This window comes from Astatotilapia calliptera, chromosome 6, assembly GCF_964374335.1.
Source record: "Astatotilapia calliptera chromosome 6, fAstCal68.1, whole genome shotgun sequence".
NCBI lineage: Eukaryota > Metazoa > Chordata > Actinopteri > Cichliformes > Cichlidae > Astatotilapia > Astatotilapia calliptera.
Window position 1 is genome coordinate 15,102,930 of NC_137427.1, and position 19,901 is coordinate 15,122,830.

At 40.2% G+C, this 19,901-nt stretch overlaps 1 protein-coding gene, 1 long non-coding RNA gene and 1 other non-coding gene across 6 annotated transcripts; 2 read left to right on the top strand and 1 right to left on the bottom strand.

Annotated features, from left to right (window-relative positions):
• Positions 1-971: 971 nt before the first annotated feature.
• Positions 972-14,087, bottom strand: ift56 (intraflagellar transport 56). 4 transcript variants are annotated; one of them, XM_026170494.2, is made up of 18 exons: positions 14,004-14,087; positions 13,210-13,353; positions 11,919-12,011; positions 11,670-11,784; positions 10,650-10,699; positions 9,491-9,636; positions 7,810-7,981; positions 7,359-7,433; positions 7,091-7,193; positions 5,787-5,842; positions 5,253-5,306; positions 5,103-5,166; positions 4,931-5,019; positions 4,602-4,685; positions 4,445-4,514; positions 2,967-3,073; positions 1,440-1,573; positions 972-1,288 (listed from the first exon to the last, which is right to left on the bottom strand). In XM_026170494.2, the coding sequence occupies exons 1-18, from the start codon at positions 14,004-14,006 to the stop codon at positions 1,174-1,176; spliced, it is 1,674 nt and encodes a 557-aa protein (XP_026026279.1). In that variant the 5' UTR covers positions 14,007-14,087; the 3' UTR covers positions 972-1,173. The 4 variants fall into 4 exon arrangements, 3 of the variants coding, with proteins under 3 accessions (XP_026026279.1, XP_026026277.1, XP_080158555.1); XM_026170492.2 differs by lacking the exon at positions 14,004-14,087 and adding an exon at positions 13,534-13,819; XM_080302429.1 differs by lacking the exon at positions 14,004-14,087 and adding an exon at positions 13,534-13,819 and having other exon boundaries at positions 11,670-11,781; positions 11,916-12,011.
• Positions 14,088-14,306: 219 nt separating this feature from the next.
• Positions 14,307-14,379, top strand: trnar-ccu (transfer RNA arginine (anticodon CCU)). The gene has a single exon. It is a non-coding gene; the product is annotated as a tRNA-Arg (tRNA).
• A 4,141-nt stretch (positions 14,380-18,520) lies between these two features.
• LOC145429405 (uncharacterized) lies at positions 18,521-19,226 on the top strand. The gene is made up of 2 exons (XR_013909638.1): positions 18,521-18,643; positions 18,846-19,226. It is a non-coding gene; the product is annotated as an uncharacterized LOC145429405 (long non-coding RNA).
• Positions 19,227-19,901: the final 675 nt, after the last annotated feature.

The following is a 19,901-nucleotide window of genomic DNA, read 5'->3' on the forward strand; positions in this document are numbered from 1 at the left end:
AAAAGTTAAAAACTTTTTGATGCGTCTTATCAAGAACTTTCTTTTTTTTTGTGCATTTCCTGATTTCAAAGGCCTTAGTGAGCAATCAGCAAAAGCCCCAAATCCCATATTGTGAAAGTAAAGTGGTAGAGATTAGGGTTAGGATCTGTGTTATTATCATTGAAGAAGACTCTGCAGAGGCAGGTTAAGGTTTAACTACTGACATTTCCACACGCTTACTGCATGTCAAAGATTTGATGTCACTCAGAAAACTGATTTTCCTTTTAAATAAAACCAGAAAAACAAAACCGTGCTGCAAATGACTGATGAACAGAATAATTAATGATTTTAATAAAAATGTCTATTCTGGTCCAATACTGTAATCTATTACACGTTTATCATGTTAACAGAAGATGTTAATGAGGAAACTGGCCAAAAAATGGGCACCACTCTTTTTCCTATTTTAACAGGAAAAATGAGTGAAGGAGGTGATGTCAGACAGACTGGTGTGAGTCACAGAGACCTATCAGGCCCTTACTGCAGCTTCATTAATAGCACATGAAAAGCACGTATTTTACCCATTTCAATATTTTCCTTTTAAAGACAGGTCTCAGACGAAGGCCAGGGTCATAACAGCTGTATAAAAGTGGAATACTGCCTGAAGTGAGTGCTCCTTTAACTGTTTATATGTGAGCCCATGCACACCATAGTGCAATGTGGAAATACTAGTTGTGCAGGTAAAGTGTACTTCAAATGGTGGACCTTTATGTAACTTTAAAAATTAAATTGTAGAAAACCTAAAGTATTTTTTCAGAGTTAATACTAAGACTGGAATCCTTCCTTCACTGGTACAGAGCACAGCTTAGCAGCTATGCTCAATAAACTCTTAGGAAATGTGCAACGTTTAGAAATAGCCACTGATGTTTATAGATGTTGACAGTATGAAGTGTTTAGTGTGTAATTTATGGTCTGAAAATGTTTACACACTGACATTTGTTTTAAAAAAGTTTAATCCAGTTAAATTATGTGTTAAATTTAAATACATGTACACAGAACAGCACAAAGAACTAGAGTATAGTAGAAAAATACAAATCCTTCTTGATGTGGGATAAATCATCAGTGCTGCTGTCTGCATCCCGGCAGCTCTTATCGTGGGCTTGGAGTCTTCAGTTCAGCACTGAAGGCTCAAGGCTGTCACGAGAGGAGGACTCTGTTGTCTTTGGCCCACTTCCTCATAATTCGGATGATGTACTCAACCTGGGGGTTTCCTGAATTTCGCAAGAGGGTCAGCACCTCTTTAAGAGTCTCCCTAGGGTGAAAACAGGATATGTGAGGATACAAGATTACGTAAAGAATGCACAATCTCTCATGTTTACTTTGCTTAAACCTCACACCCATTCCTGCAGACGGCACGATGATCAAAACTAAAACCACCCCACAGGAAAGAGAGACAAACATACTTGGGCTCCTTGTTTGCCAGTATGAGCTGAAAGACGCCGACACACGCCCCTCTTTTCCCCTCCCAGTAGTTGGAGGCTGGGTCCAGCTTCTCCAGTGCATCAAAGGCCTTCGCTGCGTAGTAGAACTGACCCATCTGAAACGACAGGCTGCAGTCATGAGCATCGGCACGCAAAGCCTGTTTACTAACTTCTTTAACTTCAGGTGGACTATTTATGCTCATTCCCAGCTCCATATTGTTGTTTTTGGACTTTAGAGTAGTTTTGTGTGATTCACGGCTTTTTTATTTCATGCCGGCCCCTTGTGCTGCCCCTCAGTTAATCCACTGTCTAAAACAAGCAGTTTGTGTCTCTTTGAGGCCCTGTGTCTTCTGATTGGCTGCCCCTCACAAACAGCAAGTGGATTCCTGTGCTCACAGTCAGAGCTGTGTCCCTGAGATTACCTTATTACAGATATCTCCTCTCTTTGACAGCAAGATGTTTAGAGGTAAGAGTCTGAAGTCTGTGAAGCTAAAAGTGAGTTTTTGACTCAGTGATGACCTCATTTATATGTAAGCATCCAGCACTCTGACAGTTACACACAGAAAATAAAGAAAAACACAGTAAGTCCACTTTAAAAAGATATCAAAATATTTTCGGTAAAGACTGCAGCTGCACAGCCTGTGAAAAATACCACAAAATCCAGCAGGCGGAGCATAAAAGGTGCCGTTTCTCCATTTAAGGTGACATTTGGGACTTCTAAAATACATCTGACATTTCTGAATTCAGGATGCAGGCATTCCTCAGAAATGTTACACAACTGAACTGAAGGACTCCTGCCTTCAGCAATAAATGAAGGCGTTTTAACAAGCGAGCTGCCACGTGTAGTCATGCAGCAGCCAGAATCAATGATTTACTCTCAGACAAACAAAAACATAAAAGTACTGTTGTTGTTATGAGGCTGAGTATTTGCTGCTTTTCTTGATCTGATACCGTGACAGGTTTTTGTCTTGTCTCCATCTATGGAAAATAAATAATCAGCAAGTTACTCAATAAAGTATCAAATCATTAGCTGTGGCACTTTGTGTAAATTCATCACAAAAGGCAAATAAATATTCAAAGCAGGGCTGCGACTAAATAATAGTTTTCATTTCTTATCATTAATCTTTCCTTCAGTGTTTGGAAAGGAAACCACTAACTAACCACTAATTAATCAATCAATATAATTGATTCGTTTTCCCTGTCTACTTAATCTCTTATTCGGGGCTATGGTGGAGGGGCAGGAACATATCCCAGCTGACTAACTCATTTTCTCCAAAATCTTAAAATGAACCCTGTGAAGTCGCAGTTATGAGCATAACCCTCCAGTTTGTTCTGAAGATGAGCAAAAAAGTATTTTTGGAGCAATGTAAACACTTTTTTTGTCCCCTGATTGCTGAGACTTCGTGTTCTGATAGGATTGGGGTCATCGCTGCTGATGAGTAAGATCTCACCGGGTTAAAACAGCCACCACATACAGTACAAGAGGAAGAGGAGGGAGGAGGATGTCACCTTGTAGCAGTCATTGGCAATGAGCTGGAGCAGATGGAAGGAATCTGAGGAGGTTCCCATCTTCAGGTAGAGCTCCCAGGCAAGCTGACCCTTCTGGTTCATTATGTCTGATGAGACCGAGATCAGTGTTCAATAACCCAACACTCACATGCAGTTTCAGCTCTTTTACATTCAAATATGGAACATTTTAAAGGCTGCGGGCAGGTTTTATTGATGTAGATTAAAGCTGAGAATGGAAGAAATTTCTTCCATCAGAGGTTTCTCAGAGCTGCTGAGAGAAACTCCAGCTGAGTGATGAGAGACCTTAAATTCTTTAAAGGCCTCAGGCTGGAAATGTTTGATTCGGGCCTCAGCCTCGGTGAACAAGTAAAAAGGGGCGCTCATTTCTATTTTCACTGTGTAAAGGTGTCTAAGAGCTTTTATGTGATCAGATGAAGATTACTGTATCCTTTTCATGTCTACCTAAAAAGGTTTCACAGATGTTTGTGCAGCTGGCAGCAGCAACTAAGAAACGGGATCATTTATGCTCCTCGTTTGGTTGTTACACACTTAGTTATAATATATGCAAAACTCCTCATCTTCATACTGAACAAACACCTTATCAGCAGAGTGAAATTAACATATGGCGTTCTTGTGTTGGCAGCCGGCTGCAGTGAGGATTACTCTTACAGTTTTACTGATTATTTTTGACAGAATCAGCCAAGCCTCAGAAGCGAGACTGCCATATCGTGTCATCGGCCCCTCTGGCCATCACCAGTAGGCGGTAGGTGAAGTGTCTTGCCCAAGGACACAACGACCGAGACTGTCGGAGCCGGGGCTCGAACCAGCAACCAAGACGAACTGCCAACTCTTGAGCCACAATCGCCCACGATAGCACCTTTTAATCCTTCTGTGTCAAAGTCTAGCTCAGAGTTGAGCTGCCCAGGACAGATTTTCTTCTGTTATGTTTTTGTGTGAATCCCTGTTGTGACAGATGCACTTTTTGTTTTATTGTTTAACTGGACTTTACCATTTACCATTTTACAAATACTGAACAAGCAGAGTAGGAGTTTGCTTTCTCAGGGTTTTCTGGGATGACCGCACACATACATGCATGACAAGTCTGCATATAGTATGGCAATGAGTCTATGCTGATGACAAATCAGCAGCAAGTGTTTGATTGAAATTGGGAAATTTAATTTGGCTCTGACTGAAATCTCATTGGAGGGAGGCAACACAAATTCCCCTAAGCAGGAAAAAACCCCGACTAGTGATACTTCACTGCACTCTGCAACAACTGTGTGATGCTGTCATGTCAATATGGATGGAAATCTCTGAGGAAATTCCAGCTTCTCACTGAATCTATGCCACAAAGATTTAAACCAGGGCTGAATAATGAAAGACCCCCTTATTATTGTAGTAGCAAAGTGTACCTAATAATGTGGCTTGTGACTGTAAATACACTGTATTACCGTTAGTATAACATCGACTATACATACAGCATCGTGCCAGCCAGCTGAGGTAAACGTAGTCATTCTTGATCTTTTCACTCTGAATGAGCAGAAAAACCTGTGAACCAAAAATTAAAATCAGTAAAAAGAAAAAGGCCAACAATTTATTCACAGACACATATAAATGGCTGCTCAGTTAGCGCACCTCTTCTGCCTCTCTGTAGTTGCCAATCGCTGCTTTTGCCTGAGCATAGTTGAAGTTGAATGTGTCATCGTTGTAGAAGTAACCCTGAAAAAGAAAAGCACAAAAAGGACGAGTGCCTACGTGTCCAGAAATAAAACACACACACACACACACACACACACACACACACACACACACACACACACACACACACACGAATAAATGTAAAGCACCACTTGTCATCTGAAGTGGCACTTCTCACCCAGCGTGTGGGCGAGTGTCTTTTTTTTTTTTACCTGAATAAAAAAATAAATAACACTGACTCTCCACTGCAAGCGAGCAACACCAACCTTGACCGAGTTGAGATAAATGAGAACGTCTTCAAACTGTTTCAAGAGAAAGAAGCAGGAGGCCATGCACTGTCTGCCAGGAATAGTATCTGAAAGGATAGAAAATGTAATACACACATGCTAACACACTTTCCTCAAATAATAAAACAGGTCAGATTTCTGTGGGGCGTACCGCACTCGCTCGCCGAGCCTCCGACCAGCTGAAAGAACTGCTGAGCAATTTTTAAGTGATCCCTCTGAAACACGAAAGCACAATTGCACATTTGTCTCACACACGGAGCCATCATTTTTGTTTGCATGTAACTCTTACAGAAATACTCACTGATCCGATTTTTTGTCCTAAAGCAGCGTTTACCACTCCTTTCAAAATGTACTCCTATTAAAAAAAAAGAAGATCAGAGTGAATCATTTGATCCATTGTTTCATCGCAGCTTCAAAGTCCGTCAAAATCCATTCCAACAAGTAAGGGAAAAAAACAAAACATAAAAGGAATACAAAAGCCAAACACGTCATGAGTTTCAGATTGTTCAGATCCAGGAGACATTAAAGTGCTTTTGAAGATAAAAAAATAAACTGATCAGAGGAAAGAAAAATCTCCTCGAGAGCTCTTAAGTGGGAAGAAAGAAGAAGAGTTTTTGTTAGCAGGATTTATTTAATCTGCCGGGGTTGTTTTTGTTTTATTGGGCATTTTCTTTCCTGTAACAAGACCATACAGTGACTTTAAAAATACAAGCACTGACTCTAAACTTAACATCAAACTTTAACAAATATCATATTAAAGTGAAACTGGAGAGACTTTTGGAGTGAAACACTACGACCAAACGTTTAAAAAGACAAAATTAAAACTTAACCTCACCTGAGGCGTGGTGGGGACCAAATCCTGGATGAGGTTATAAGCTTCCTCGACATCGTCTGTGAGCAGAAATGCGAGTATGTGAATGCGTCAACTCGATCAAAATCTGGTGATTAATACAGCTTTACATGAAATTAACATCTATTATCACTGAATAGTGATGCTGCACGATAAATTTGATGCTGCGAAAGAAAGAGTGCATCACGTTATGTTTGCCCATAATTTTTAGCTCCTCCAAAGGACCAATGAGCTTTTGCAAAGCCAAGGTGTACGTCACCCATTTATCCCCATTTCACAAGAATCGCTGATCCTCTCACAGTACTGTTCACTTGCACACAATTGTCTCCTAATCTTCACCCAAATTATGCTCATGGTCAGATTTGTCGCTTTATGGGCATTAACTTGTAAATTGCAATAGATTGTGAGTCAGAGAAGCTATTGTATCACTAATGTTTTGGTTTGTTATTAGATGAATGGCATAATAAGTTAGTATTACATAGTGTGCCAATAGGACTGTGTTTCAACATACTCATGACACATGTTGTTCATCTAGACCAAGAACATTTCTGAAGCATAAATGCAGTTGTGGTTGTAGCTGCATTATAACATGGGCTGGATTGGTCGGACAGGGGTGAAGGACATTGTGTCTCGCAATCTTGTCTCTGATTTTTGTAGTTGACAATTGCCCTCTAAGTGTGAGGACATTGTTCTCAGTAAAAAAAAAAGGATGGGGTGCCCACTCCAGGTTGGGGAGCAGTTGCTGCCACAAGCGAAGGAGTTGAAGCATCTCAGGGTGTTGTTCACAAATGCAGAGAGGGTGGAGACTTTATCTTTCAGGAAAGACAGGTTGATGCAGTGTCTGCAGAATAATAAGGAGTACAGGGCTATGCTGCTGATTTACTGATCGATCTGCGTTTCTACTTTCACTTGGCCATGAGCCCTGAGTAATGACCCCCACGGCTTCCATAACAGAAGAAGGACTAACAGATTCCCAGGCTTGAGGCCTCATCAAATCAAATCAAATCACTTTTATTGTCACATCACATGTGCAGGTACATTGGTACAGCACATGTGAGTGAAATTCTTGTGTGCGAGCTTCACAAGCAACAGAGTTGTGCAAAATACAATAATGTAAACAAGCAAAATACAAGAATGGCTACATCTGAAACTAATAAATATATTTACAATATATAATAGTATATGCATTTGTGTTGCACTCTGTACTAGTATACCCTGTCTAATCCCTTGTTTTGCCTGTATTAAAAAAAAACAAACAACAACAACGTTGCTGTGACGTGGCTACACACCTTGCCTGAGATAGTAGATGACCAGGTTGAGTCTGGCTTCAGGGATCACATCAATCAGAGGAGGCAGTACCTGCAATGCACCCTCCCCACCACGAAACACCACCTGCAGTACACAGGGATTCAGAGTGTTGAAGTGTAGCAGTCACTAGTGTGTACACACACACACACACACACACACACACACACACACACACACACACACACACACACACACACACACACACACACACACCTGCTCACTTACAGCTGAAGCTTGTGGAGAGCTTACCAGGTTGTGTCGGATAAGCTCCTTAGCAAACTCAAAGGAGCAGGAAGAGATGTCGATTAGGTTCTTCAACTCAGCCTAAGGGGACCAGAGCACATGCACACACGCGCACACACGCACACGCACACGCACACACACACACGTCAAACCTACTAGCTAAAATCATCTAAGAAATAAAAAGGGCAACCACTCAAGTGTAACAGAGCAAGTAATTAAAAAAAAAACATGAGAACAAGCAGCTCAGCCTCACACAAATGTTAGAAACTGTTGGACTTTTCATGCTACTGTAATAGCACATGGTGACATGTAAAATGGGTAAAGCTAAAAAAGATTAATTTAGACTTTTTATCATTACCCCTTAAACCTTCTTAATAATAACTCATTACACAGTTACATTCACAACAATAAAGATGAAGAACCACCAAAGTATCGACCAGGACATGCAGCTCGGTACCTCTGCTGCTTTGCCGTTATAAAGTCTGTAGTGGTTGCAAGCCTTGAGGTTGAGAGCAATAGTGGAGTCGGAGATACTCTGCAGGTACACGGCCAGCACCTCTTGGGAGACATCATAGTAGTCCAGCTTGTAGTAACACAGAGCCACGTACACTTTCAGAGCCAGAAAATCTCTGAAAAGACGAGATTTAAGATAAAAATGACTTTCTGGCTAATTTTGTCTTCTTTTTTTAACAAATATCTTAATAAATAAAGTTCTCACGATAATCATTATTATTAATTATTTTAAGCCTTCAAACACCAAGGCATGCAGACTGTTTCTACAAACATTTGTGAAAGAATGGGATGCCACCCGTGCAACAAGTCCACTTGGAAGATTTTAAAGGTTCTGTGATCAAACTTGCCAGCCGGTTGGAGTTTGCAGGTCCTCTCTGTTGTGGGGTTCCTCCCACAGTCCACAGACATGCTTGTTAGATTAATTAGTGTTTCTCAATTGGCTTTAGGTGAGTGTGTATAATTGTCTCTTTACGTGTCAGCTGTTTGGGATGTACCCAGCCTTTCACCCAGACATCACATCTATCCATCTGCACATGATCACAAAACAGCCCATCTTGGCAAGATAAAATAGTGCTCACATTACATATAGAAGTCTACACTGAGAGACAGCTATGCATTTCAAAACAACACATTTTCTCACACCTAGCAAATGACAGAAACTTGTTTTCTTGTGTCACGACTGTAGATATACATTCTCATTTTTAAATGAGAAAGTTGAAAAGGATATTAAGTTAACTGTAAATCTGAAAAGACTAAGATTTGAAGGTCTGTGGAGTGAAGTCTGTATCAAAGGGGTCACTCTCCCTTTGCACTGTACCCACGAACTATGTGGACAATATCCAACGGTAACATCTAAAAATGTTTAAATCAGTGAGATCAGACATTAAATGGACTTTACTCTGCCAGCTCCAGTACAAAATCCTGCAAAACAGCTTTTATCTTCCACATGTAAGAAAGAGAAACCCCCTGACAACAAATATTTTTTACAAATCTCTATTTTTCAATAATATATTTTTAGTGAAGTCAGATGGAGCTAAAAAGTCATTACAGGAACCAAACAAGCACAATCAAGGAAACACTTAAGACATGAGGACTGGATAAATGCAGTCCAGCTAAGCCAAATGAGGCACATCGAGTGTTTCAGAAAAGTCGATTCACGAATCTTCTCAGCACTAGTTTAAAATCTTTGCATTTCAGTGTCAGCAGTCAAAGGAAGTAGCGGTCCTCAGAGCTGCTGGCAGCTGGCAGATCTTTAACTGTCAACACAGTGAAACAAACAAACAAGCAAAAAAAAAACCCCACCTCAGCTGCTCACATGTTCCAAAGCCATGAATACATAATAACTCTGCAAGAAGAGGCAGGAGATGCCTACTGAAATCAAAGTATTTTCTTTTTCGCATCTGGATGCTCCAAATACAGCACAGTGGTTGGAGAAAGAAGGCTCACCAGGTCTACTGCACCGTCAATGGCACTATCTGTGTGTCTGCACGAAGTGTCAAAGTCATAAAATCTAATACCCCTCCATTAAAAGACTCTCACCTTTTAAGGGGTTCCTAAGATGCGCTGAAGTACAGCAGGAGTGTGAAACAAATGTCAAAGATTGAAAGGGAAGGAAAGGCACAGACCTGTTCTGCAGCAGAAGGCGTTTATAGATGTCTATGGCCTCCTGATAGTGCGAGCGCATGTAGTGGATGGATGCCAGGCTCAGCTGGTCTTCTGTCACATCCTCCAGGTTCTGGTGGAAACTCATCAGCCTCTTCTCATCATTGAACTGAGACGATGATATGAAGACAACGGACACGAAGGGAACAGCAATCAGAGGTGTGATCGCTTCTGGCAGGTGTAAACCTTCATGTGCTGAGCAGATCGTTTTCAGACACGCATTTTCTTTTTACATCATCTCTATTTTTGGGGGGTAATTATTCCTGTGTTGTGATTGACCAGGGATTAAAGTGGGATCTGGCAGATCTGGAGTAGTAGTGCAGTTTTAGCCAAAGAATTGCTTAGAAATAACACTTGTAATTATTTATATTGTAACACTATTAATCACTGTTTTCTTTATATAGTTCATTTCATTACACATAAACTCATAAACTGTGCTTAACATAGAAGATAAAAACGGGTTTACAATGATTTGTCTTTGTGTTCAGACTGTGATCAGCAGACGTGTGCTACTCCAGCTCTCTGGGCTGGCTACTGGCTACTCCGGGGTTTAACGCTCTTTGTGGATCACTTCTGTGCAGTAGAGCTAGCAACATGCTCATCATTATACTAATATCTGTATGCATGAACATAGATGAGAACTACAGCGGGATGTAATAGGGGTGAGTGAGTATTCTGTGGCATCAGCTAGAAGCAACGCCAAGCAGCACACGAAAATCTAACTGGCTTTATATCATCCTTAGATTTATCTACTAATGGTTCCAGCTCACTATAACTCCTGGTTATAACTGGCTTTAATATCACTGGATTCAGATCACTGCACAGGAATCATTTCTGACACTTCATTACTGCCAGAGCCAAGCACACTTTCATCTGTTTTTGAAGCTTCAATATATTGCAAAGGTGTGCTGACTGAGTAAAAACTGAGTAAGTGAGTGCCACTGATGACTGTGGTTGTAAAGACAAGGGAGAGGGCAAGAAAACATGAATCAAACTCACAAACAAATCAGACGTAGATGAAAAAAACTTCGAAATCAGTGTTGCGTAAAAGAATTAACATGGTAGTCAGACAAAGCACAGAAAATACATAAAAGTGTGATAATAAAGGGATAATTTTCAAACCTTGTGAGCCAAGTGAAAAAGGAGCCTGTTTTGGAGGGGGGACATAGGTGCTAGGGAGAACAAGAGACACCAAATTCAGTTAGACAGCAAACCACACCAGAACAAGGAAACCAGTCATTACAACATTACCTAGCTCTCAGTGGTTATATAACAACATCAGGACACAGAACTCACACAAAGAATGGGCCGTGGCTTAAATGCGAGGTAGTCTTCAATCACACAGGATAACTTATTAAATCTTATCAGTAATCTCTGTGTACATCAAGTTTACACTCTTCAAAATAAAAGCCCTTTTAAAAAAATCCTGTAAGCTTTTTTTTCAATGAAAGGCTTAAAATAAACACTAAAACACACAAATACCAAATCTTACACAAGAGGAGCATCTTTTGAGAACAAACTGGTGTGCGACACATTAAAATTAACTTGGTAAGAAACAAACAAAATAAAATGCAAATCATATTTATTGTCTATTGGATCATTATTCATTATTCACAGCTTTCTGATTGGCTGTCTGATGCTGCACAACGAGGTTCTCACACCAGACACTGATGTGTTTATTTAAAATAAAGTAAATACAGTAATCCTGAGTTTCCTTAAATGTGATGAAGCAAAGAAAAAAAACAAACAGATCAATGATTAGTCGTTGCAGTCTTTTTTTATAAAGCAATAAACTGCATCACCACTAAATCCTCACACGCTGATAACCCTTCTTGCTGCTGCAGGACAGTCTAGTTGAAGTATATTGATTTGGACACACAGGAAGGGTTTCAACATGTTAGATGTCACTAAACGTGGTCAAATTAACCTTGACTCTGTAATGTTCGATCTATATGCAATACCTTTGCTTTCAAAAGCTTGCCATCAACTGCTGAACCAAGTAAGTACACATTTTTATATTAAAGCAGTTGCTGCTCTTGGTAAACCAAACATGTCCCAGTCTGGGACTCTACTTGTAACAGTTCCACAGAATACTAGTGCACGTCTGCCCTTCAGTAACATTGTACACAAATATCTGCCTACCCTTGGATGCAGCCTCCTCTGCTTCTTTATAGAGCCCCAGAAAAAACAGGGCACAGGCCAAGTAGACCCAGACCTCAGCAGGACACTCAGGTTTGTTGGTCATCGACTTGTACTCCTATCAGGAAATGGAAAGAGTATACTGGATAATCAAACATTACCCTACAAAAGCGTTTTGATATGTGAATAAAGTATTTGGGGGCTGTATCAAGGAAAACACGCGCATTCACACTCATGTACAACAAAAACTACCTCCATAGCTTTCTTGTAATCCCCCAAGTGAAAGGCGCAGTACCCAATCCAGAGGTCTGCATCCTCCTCTCTCTCGCCAATATTTTTCTGAAACTAGACATGACACAGCAAGACATGAGCAGGTGCAGCAACACCGTTTGACGTTTCACAAATCAACAGTCTAAACAGCAGCACTACTTAGCCTCTCATCATGGAGTTGTAAGAAACTAAGAATATACTGTATATTATATTCTAGTTTGATCTGCTCACACAGTCGTGACAATCTAATAATACTCTAACTTATCTCCCCATAGTCAGGGTTTGCCATGGGGGGGAAATGAGCCTTTGGAGAATAGCTATACACGCAGGTGCAACTGGTCAGCATACACTCACCAACATTTCATTACGTATATCTGTTCAACTGATTCTTAATGCAAATAATCAGCCAAATCACATGGCAGAAAATCAATGCATTTAGACATATTTAGACAGGCAGACATAGTCAACAGTTTCTGAATTTCAAACTGAGCATCTGAATGGTGAAGAAAAGTGATTTAAGTGACAATGAATGTGGAATGGTTGTTGGTGCCAGATTGGGTGCTCAGAGGATTTCAGGAATTGTTGAACCTTGAAGCAGATGTAGTGGTCTGCTGATTCTGATTCTCACGTAAGACCACACTGCACACACAGTGCAGGTCAGGATTCAGCTACTTTTGATTTAGGAATGCATAAAATCTCATAACTGTTCCATCTAGGGAAGGGTAGCCCTTGTGAAAAGCATTAAATATGCTGTTGATCCCACATGTGCAAGAGTTCGAATGGGAAATAATCGAAAATGAATCTACTCACATATAAAGTCCTGAATTATCAGGCCTTTGGGAGACAATGGATAGATATGCAAATCTTTGTGTGCCCATCTTCAATTTTAAAGGCACATTGTACTTACATTTGTCAATAAACTGACACAAATCAATAGTGCTAAAAAAAAGAGCTGGAGATGCAGAGAATGACAGCTGAATGGAGGGAATTTTTTTGTGTCTATCTAAATTAAAAAAAAAAAAAAATGCGAAAAAGTTACACTGCAGGAGGTTAAAAAGTGGAGAGCCTCATCCAGAAACACATTCTTTGTGTATCTTATTTGTTTGTTTTTTCCTGCAAATGGGGAGTCCTTCCTCCCCACTGTTGTCAAGCGGATGTATATAGAGGCTCTTCTAAAGGTGGGGGTTCTCCCTCTATAACTGCAGGGTCTTTACCTTACGATATGCTGAGCAGAGGATACCAAAAGATGTGTACTGAGTTTTTCCTTAAGTACCTCTAACAACGTCAAGGCTCCCAGGTAGTCTCTCTGCTGCAGGTATTCCTCCAATCGGGGGAGCTTGCTTTTATTTCTTTTGTTTTTCTCACCAATGCTCGTTGATGTCTCTCCTCCCACGGCTGGTTTGACCCGAGAGAGAATCTACCGAGTAAAACAAATTTACTATATCGAGTTATAGCACAGCTTCTACCTAAATGGTGGGGTTAGGGTTAATCGGACCACCAAAGGAACGGTTAAGCAAGGCAAAAACAAGCAGAAATATATAATATTATAAGATATCAGAACATCCCTGGCGTTAAGTTTCCAAAAACATCAGCTCACCATTTCGATAAGTCTCTCCTTAGCTGAGGCTTGATTATCACTAACCCAGGTAACGTTTGGTGTTAGCTACGTTATTGCGTCCGTAACCTTTTACCATTTAATGGTCACTGTTGGTTTAATTAGTCATTAAAACCTCACAACGGGGTAAACGACAACTAAATTCTCTTACGGCTCTGCCGTGATTTAAAAAACAAAGAGAGAGAGAGAAGAAAATAACAAGTTTTACGCTGTGGCGTGGTGTATTTTCTACTTAGATGTCGATAGCATTAGCTAGTTTGTCGTTAACAACGACATGGTTAAAAGTTTCCGCTCGACGACTTTCAAAATAAAAATTACGACCACTAGACTTCACAATTTAACGAGACTGTTTAACATCTATTCAACGTAAACTGTTTAACGGAGGCAGATTGTTTTCTCCTCTGAATAAGCCGAATACAAAGCTTGTAATATCGGGAAAAGGAACATAATACCATTTTGTATTCAATCCGAGTTTGCTGTTAAACAGGAAGCAGCACGGTTTTTCTACGTCTAGCTTGACACAATGGTTTGGTCTTAGTTGCTTAGTAACCGAGTAGCGAGCAATGGCTGCGCCGTTTCATTGAGTTGGATTTATTCAGTACGTTTATTAAAAATAAAAATAGAAACATAGATATGGATTCCAAACCAAACAGAAAAAAATCAACCACTAACTTATTTTTTTACTGCCTTTTAGTATGGTTTGTCACTTATCCTCAATTAATATTAGTGTAATTTTCTCGAAACGACTCGTGCGCGCCCCAGTGGCCTAATGGATAAGGCACTGGCCTCCTAAGCCAGGGATTGTGGGTTCGAGTCCCATCTGGGGTGGAACATTTTCTTGGTATTTGTAGGTTTATCGTTCTTTAAGATACGTTTCACTTTACACAGTCATCATTGAAGCTGAGTGCAAACATCACAATAAAGATGAGTCATTCTCACTGCTTGATTTTTCTTTCTTTCAAAGACGTACATACCCTTTATACAAAAGTATAAAACATTATAGTATATGTCATGAAATTAAGTTAAATGGATATCACTTTGGACCAATGAATCTTTAGGTTAAGTATATGAAGTCCAGTTCACCGTACAACAATCAGCATTATTCTCACTTCAGCTCAGCAATGTTTATATAATGACAAATCAAAGAAATAATCCTCTGAAAGCAGTTTATCTTTCAAGGTAAGGACATAACAACATTTTAGAAAGGAAGCTAACAACCCAGGAATCCCATAGTCAAACTTACGCACAATAAGGAAACATAAAGAACATTAAAAAAATAAAGAAATTACCTTTTAACAGTAAGAAACCTGCAGCAGAACAAAACTCAGGGAGGGGCAACCATCTGTGACTGTTTGTGTGGGGATACAATAAGGATGTTAACTGTAAGACACAGCCGCATTTGTCCATGTGAAGCTGGGAAATACTGAGAAAAGAAAAAGTTATATACATCATAGAACATTGACTGGCAAACTCAATGAAAAACAAACTCCAAAGCAACAAAAACACAATTATAAATGCATGGCTTGAAAGGCAAATAAGTTATTTTGTTTAAATCAGTCTCTGAAGGCTACCTAGGTAGGCAGGCAGGTAGGATTTGTTTGTCCTCCACAGTAAAAACAGCAGTTCAGACACTGAAATTCACCATAAAACTATTTTGCATGTCCATCTTGATATTTGTTTTGCAGAAACAAATATCAAGATGGACATGCAAAATTGTTTTATCATTGTGTTAATGATCCATGATCCACATCATGTTGTAGACGGATTGTACATAGATATGTTAATTATTCATGTCATTAACTGTGTCTCCTCCTTTATCAACTCGATCCAAGTGACAGAGCTCAAAAAAGACAGTCTCATTCCTCCCGTGAGAAGAAGCAGGACGGAGAAGATCGTCATTGGAGCGCTCATTCTTACCAGTGCCTGCAGGTTGGCTGCGATCCAGATTGATACCTCAGAAGACACGACCTTGTTAGAGGCAGAGAAAATGTGCATCAGTAAGGGTCAGATTCCTCGTATCAGCTTGGTGAAGAAGAAAATGACCTGGGAGGGGGCCATGAGGCACTGCAGACAGAGTAAGAGTATCCTCATCAGCCTGCTGATGTAGACTATTATAGAAATGAATTATAGTTTTTTTTTTTTATTAGCAGTAGATCAGCTAATCTAGAATCTGACATCCAACTATCAGACTCATTGAAAAATGTGCAGATGTCTTAAAAATAAACAAATACATAAAAATGTGTACAATTTTTATGCTGAGGGAACAAAATTTGTAGAAACAGTGGTGAAAAAAATATCTCAAACATATTTTCAGCAATATGACTTTTTCAATAATGATTTAGCTGCTTGTATTTACATGAATCTTTGTGTGTGATATCTGTAGTTGAAGCAGTCTCTTGTCACCAATTTTGCATTTGAAACCTTTCATAAATCTTAAATGGGCACCTCTTATTCAAAGATATAATCAAAGTGAATATTTGGTTCTGTGCATTTTCAAAAATATTAAATAGTCTATATATATATATATATTTGCCTCATTTTATGCACTTCATTCTCCTGTCCAGCATATTGTATGACTTTGCAGACTCTTTAATGTTTTCTACTTCAACAAATTGTTCATTTATATTTCAACCAGTGATCCTGATCTTGAATTCAGTGTACAATAAACATCTGGCTTATTAACAACCAAATAATGGCTACCTGATATTTTATAACACAGTACATGTGACTGGGTCTCCCCTGGGGCCTCCTCCCAGTGGGACATGCCTGCAACACCTCACCCAGGATGCATCCTAGTCATTTGCCCGAACCACCTCAATTGGCTCCTTTCAGTGTGGAAGAGAGCGGCAATACCCTGAGCTCCTGAGCTACGAGCTCCTCACCTTCTCTCTAAGGGAGAGGCCGTCACCCTTCGGACAACAACATGACATAAAAACTTTATTTATAAACACTGAGCTCTAATACTGCTGCTGTGGTTGGATCAGTGAAAACGCAGCAATCACAGCACACATAAAAATATTTAGCTTATAGTTTTAAATATGCAGCGAGCTCAAACTTTCTATGTTTCTACATTGAAGCATCACACACACACACACACACACACACACACACACACACACACACACACACACACACACACACACACACACACAGATGACAAGCTACAACTATGTAAAGCAGGCTCTTAGTGTATTGGCTCCTGGCTGGTTCTAGTTCTGATTGGCTCTTATTTTTTAACTTTTAGCTCCACCTCTTTTTGATCCTTTGTCTCACTCCTTCACTTTTCTGATGGCCTGCCTCTCCCAGAGAGCGAGAGAGAGACTCTGCACGTGCATTTTTGTGCATTTTTGTGACGCACACATAAAGACTCTTCTGAGAGAGCACACAGTTCGTGGTGGCGAGTCATCCCTGATGGGTGGACTCTGCGCCGTTAGTCAGGTCTTTGTTGTTCACAGCAGGCAACAATGACCAGTACATGTTGTAAACACAGCAGCCTGCTACACCAATCACACCACAGACTGTACCACACCATCCACATCAAGTCTCAATAAAAATGTCCTTTTAACACCTCATCAGGCAAGTTGTAATCAAATTTTTACCAAACCAACAATCAGTTGACACTGATTAAATCAAACCTGAGAACCAGAGTTATATAAATAAATTTTGTAGCTAAATTCCTCTATTTTATGTATAATTAAGAGAGCGCTACAGCCCTTTTGAGCCAGCTATAAAGACATGAATGGGGTCCTCTGATCAAATATAATTGTCGTTATTTTTAGTCTCCTATTTCATCCTAGTTTATGTTTATGGTTGCACCAGCCTGACATTTGAGAACAGGCTGTTTTACAAAATTGTACAACCTGCGTCCACAGACACGTTTTAATGCACAGATCAATCCATCTGGGTTTATTTGGGGCCACCAACAACATATAATTAAAGCTTTATAGTATCACATCTGGTCATTTCTGAGCCTGCTTTGTGTTCATTGCACATTAGAAAATGGTCTGACTGCTTATTTTTCTAACATGGCTGCATAACACACATTCAGTAGACCCTTTCACACCCCTTCAGTATATTTTCTTGCCACTGTTCTTTTAGAGGCTGTTGGCAGGTTGTGATGCACACTGAGGCTTCAGTTTTGCCACAGAAAACATGAGGGAAGCGTGTAGAAAGAGAAAATGACATGTGAGCTCAAACAGAACATTTTGTTTCTCAATGTGAAATGGAAATAAATTTACTAAACAAAATTATTCGGGAAAGTTTGTGCCGACTTCCATGACACAAGTTCATCCCTGCAATTTTGCAAGCAAAATGAACCCAGTGCTTATTTCAATTTTACTTTTGGCTTTGAAGCCTGACTACATTAACCACGTGCTTTAATGTTATGTCACCAACATGTCCTTTTAGTGTGAGATAAATCTATCAGCAGCTTGTGTTATAACTCTTGGTTAGTTTTAATATAGCCATTTATTTACCTTTATCTATACCCACATTAAGTGAACTTACCTGGGTGGTTTACTCTCCATTACAGACCACATTACATCAGCATAATCAGCTTCAGTATCACAGAGAGATAATGTGTACTTAACATGTATGAACTGTGAAGGCAACAGTAGTTTTTAATATTTCATGTGGTCTTTGCTGATGCTCTCAAAACTCACGTGAAACATGGAGGTGTGGGGGTTGGAGTGCATTAAAGATGATGGGCGGAGTAAAAATCCAGGGTGTGGTAATCAAATTGTATTTACATGATGTCATATGCATGAGATGCAGTGACAGAAGAATGAGGGAGTCAGCAGGAGGTGTTCCTCGATTTATTTCAAGCAATAACTGAGGAGGAAGCACAGGCTAAGGCTCATCACACCAGTCGGCTGAACCAGCATGAAGACCCTACTTTGGAAAATGCTCTTTATTGTAAACGCCTCGCCGTACCTGACAGGGCAGAAATTTGGTAAACATGTGTACGTGCAAAACAGGTTGAACTGGAATGCTGCTCAACGGTACTGCCAAACCAATTACGCTGATCTTTCCCCTCTAAGTACAAGTTGGGAAGAGAAGCAACTGAGAAAAGCAACCCTGGGAAAAGTTTCTGGTGAGTTCTGGATCGGTCTCTACAAAACAGGCACATACTGGAAATGGTCAGGAGGAGGATATGAAACCAGCATAGTTTGGGATGAGTCCCAACCATCTACATATTATGATCTTTTTGTTCGTGTGTGCTGGGACGGCTGTACCATGCGGACGGGATGGTTTGCTTCCTCACTATTGAGAGAACTGCCCTTTTTCTGCTTCAGCACAACAGTGATGGAGGAGAAGATGGCTTGGGAGGAAGCATTGGAGTACTGTAAAGAGACACACACTACGCTCACAAGTCTGACCTCTGAGACCGAGAACCTTTTGACCCTGAAAGAGATCCAGCAGGGCACCGTCACCGATCGGGTGTGGATCGGGCTGTGCTTCCTGGCTGATCGCTGGCTGTGGGTGGACGGCAGCCCTCTGATATACGAGGCCTGGTCAGTAGGGGATCGGGAGCACCAGTGTCCAGGTCGAAATTACTGTGGAGCTATAAACAAAAACGGAGTGTGGGAGAATCTGGACTGCAAAGAGAAACTCAGTTTCATTTGCGTGTAAATCCCAATTGCATTTGAGCTGTTAAAGCAAAGGTTTCTTTCTCAGTTTTTGTTTCTCTAGTTTTTGTGCTGAGATTTAGAGTCATCCGGTTTTTCTTTCATCCTATGTAGCGCAGAATGACAAACATACAACACGAATGTCTGTCAGCTTTATTTTTCTAAAAACAAATGTAGAAAAAGTGTGAGAATGTTTATTAGAATTTAACTTTGATGTAAAAATTCATTTAGAAACTTTTGCATGTGTAAAAGACTTAAAAATGGATTCTCATAGGTTTGCCAACCGTTTTGGTTTTTAATCTTTAGTGAAGTGGCATTACTTAACGTCATCTTTTAATGTTAGGCTGGTTCAAGAGAAAGGCTTCCTACATGCTGTGCTGCTGTATAAATGTTTCCCACAAAGAGCCAGAGAAGATCTGTTCTTTCTTAACCATATTCATCAATAACCAGCTGCTGATCCAGTGTGTTCCTCAGTCTGTGGAGGTACTCCAGTTCCACAGTCTTGGCCTGCAGCTGGTGACAGCGTTCATCATTCTACTCTGCAGCATTTCAGTTTAATCCAGGCTTATTTACATGGCAACAATTTTAACAACCTATAGTGGAAAGCCCCAACAATCAAGCGACCCCCTATGAGCAAGTACTTTGTGGCGTTAGACAGAAAAAAACTCCCTCTTAGCAGGAAGAAACCTCCAGCCGAACAGGCTCAGGCAGGAGAGGTCATCT

Excerpts from the sequence above, each read along its gene's own strand:
- ift56 (XM_026170494.2), bottom strand. Across the intron at positions 5,307-5,786 it reads TGGTCCCCACCACGCCTCAG|GAGTACATTTTGAAAGGAGT; the intron begins GTGAGGTTAAGT and ends TTTTTTTAATAG. Across the intron at positions 5,167-5,252 it reads TAGGACAAAAAATCGGATCA|AGGGATCACTTAAAAATTGC; the intron begins GTGAGTATTTCT and ends TTCGTGTTTCAG.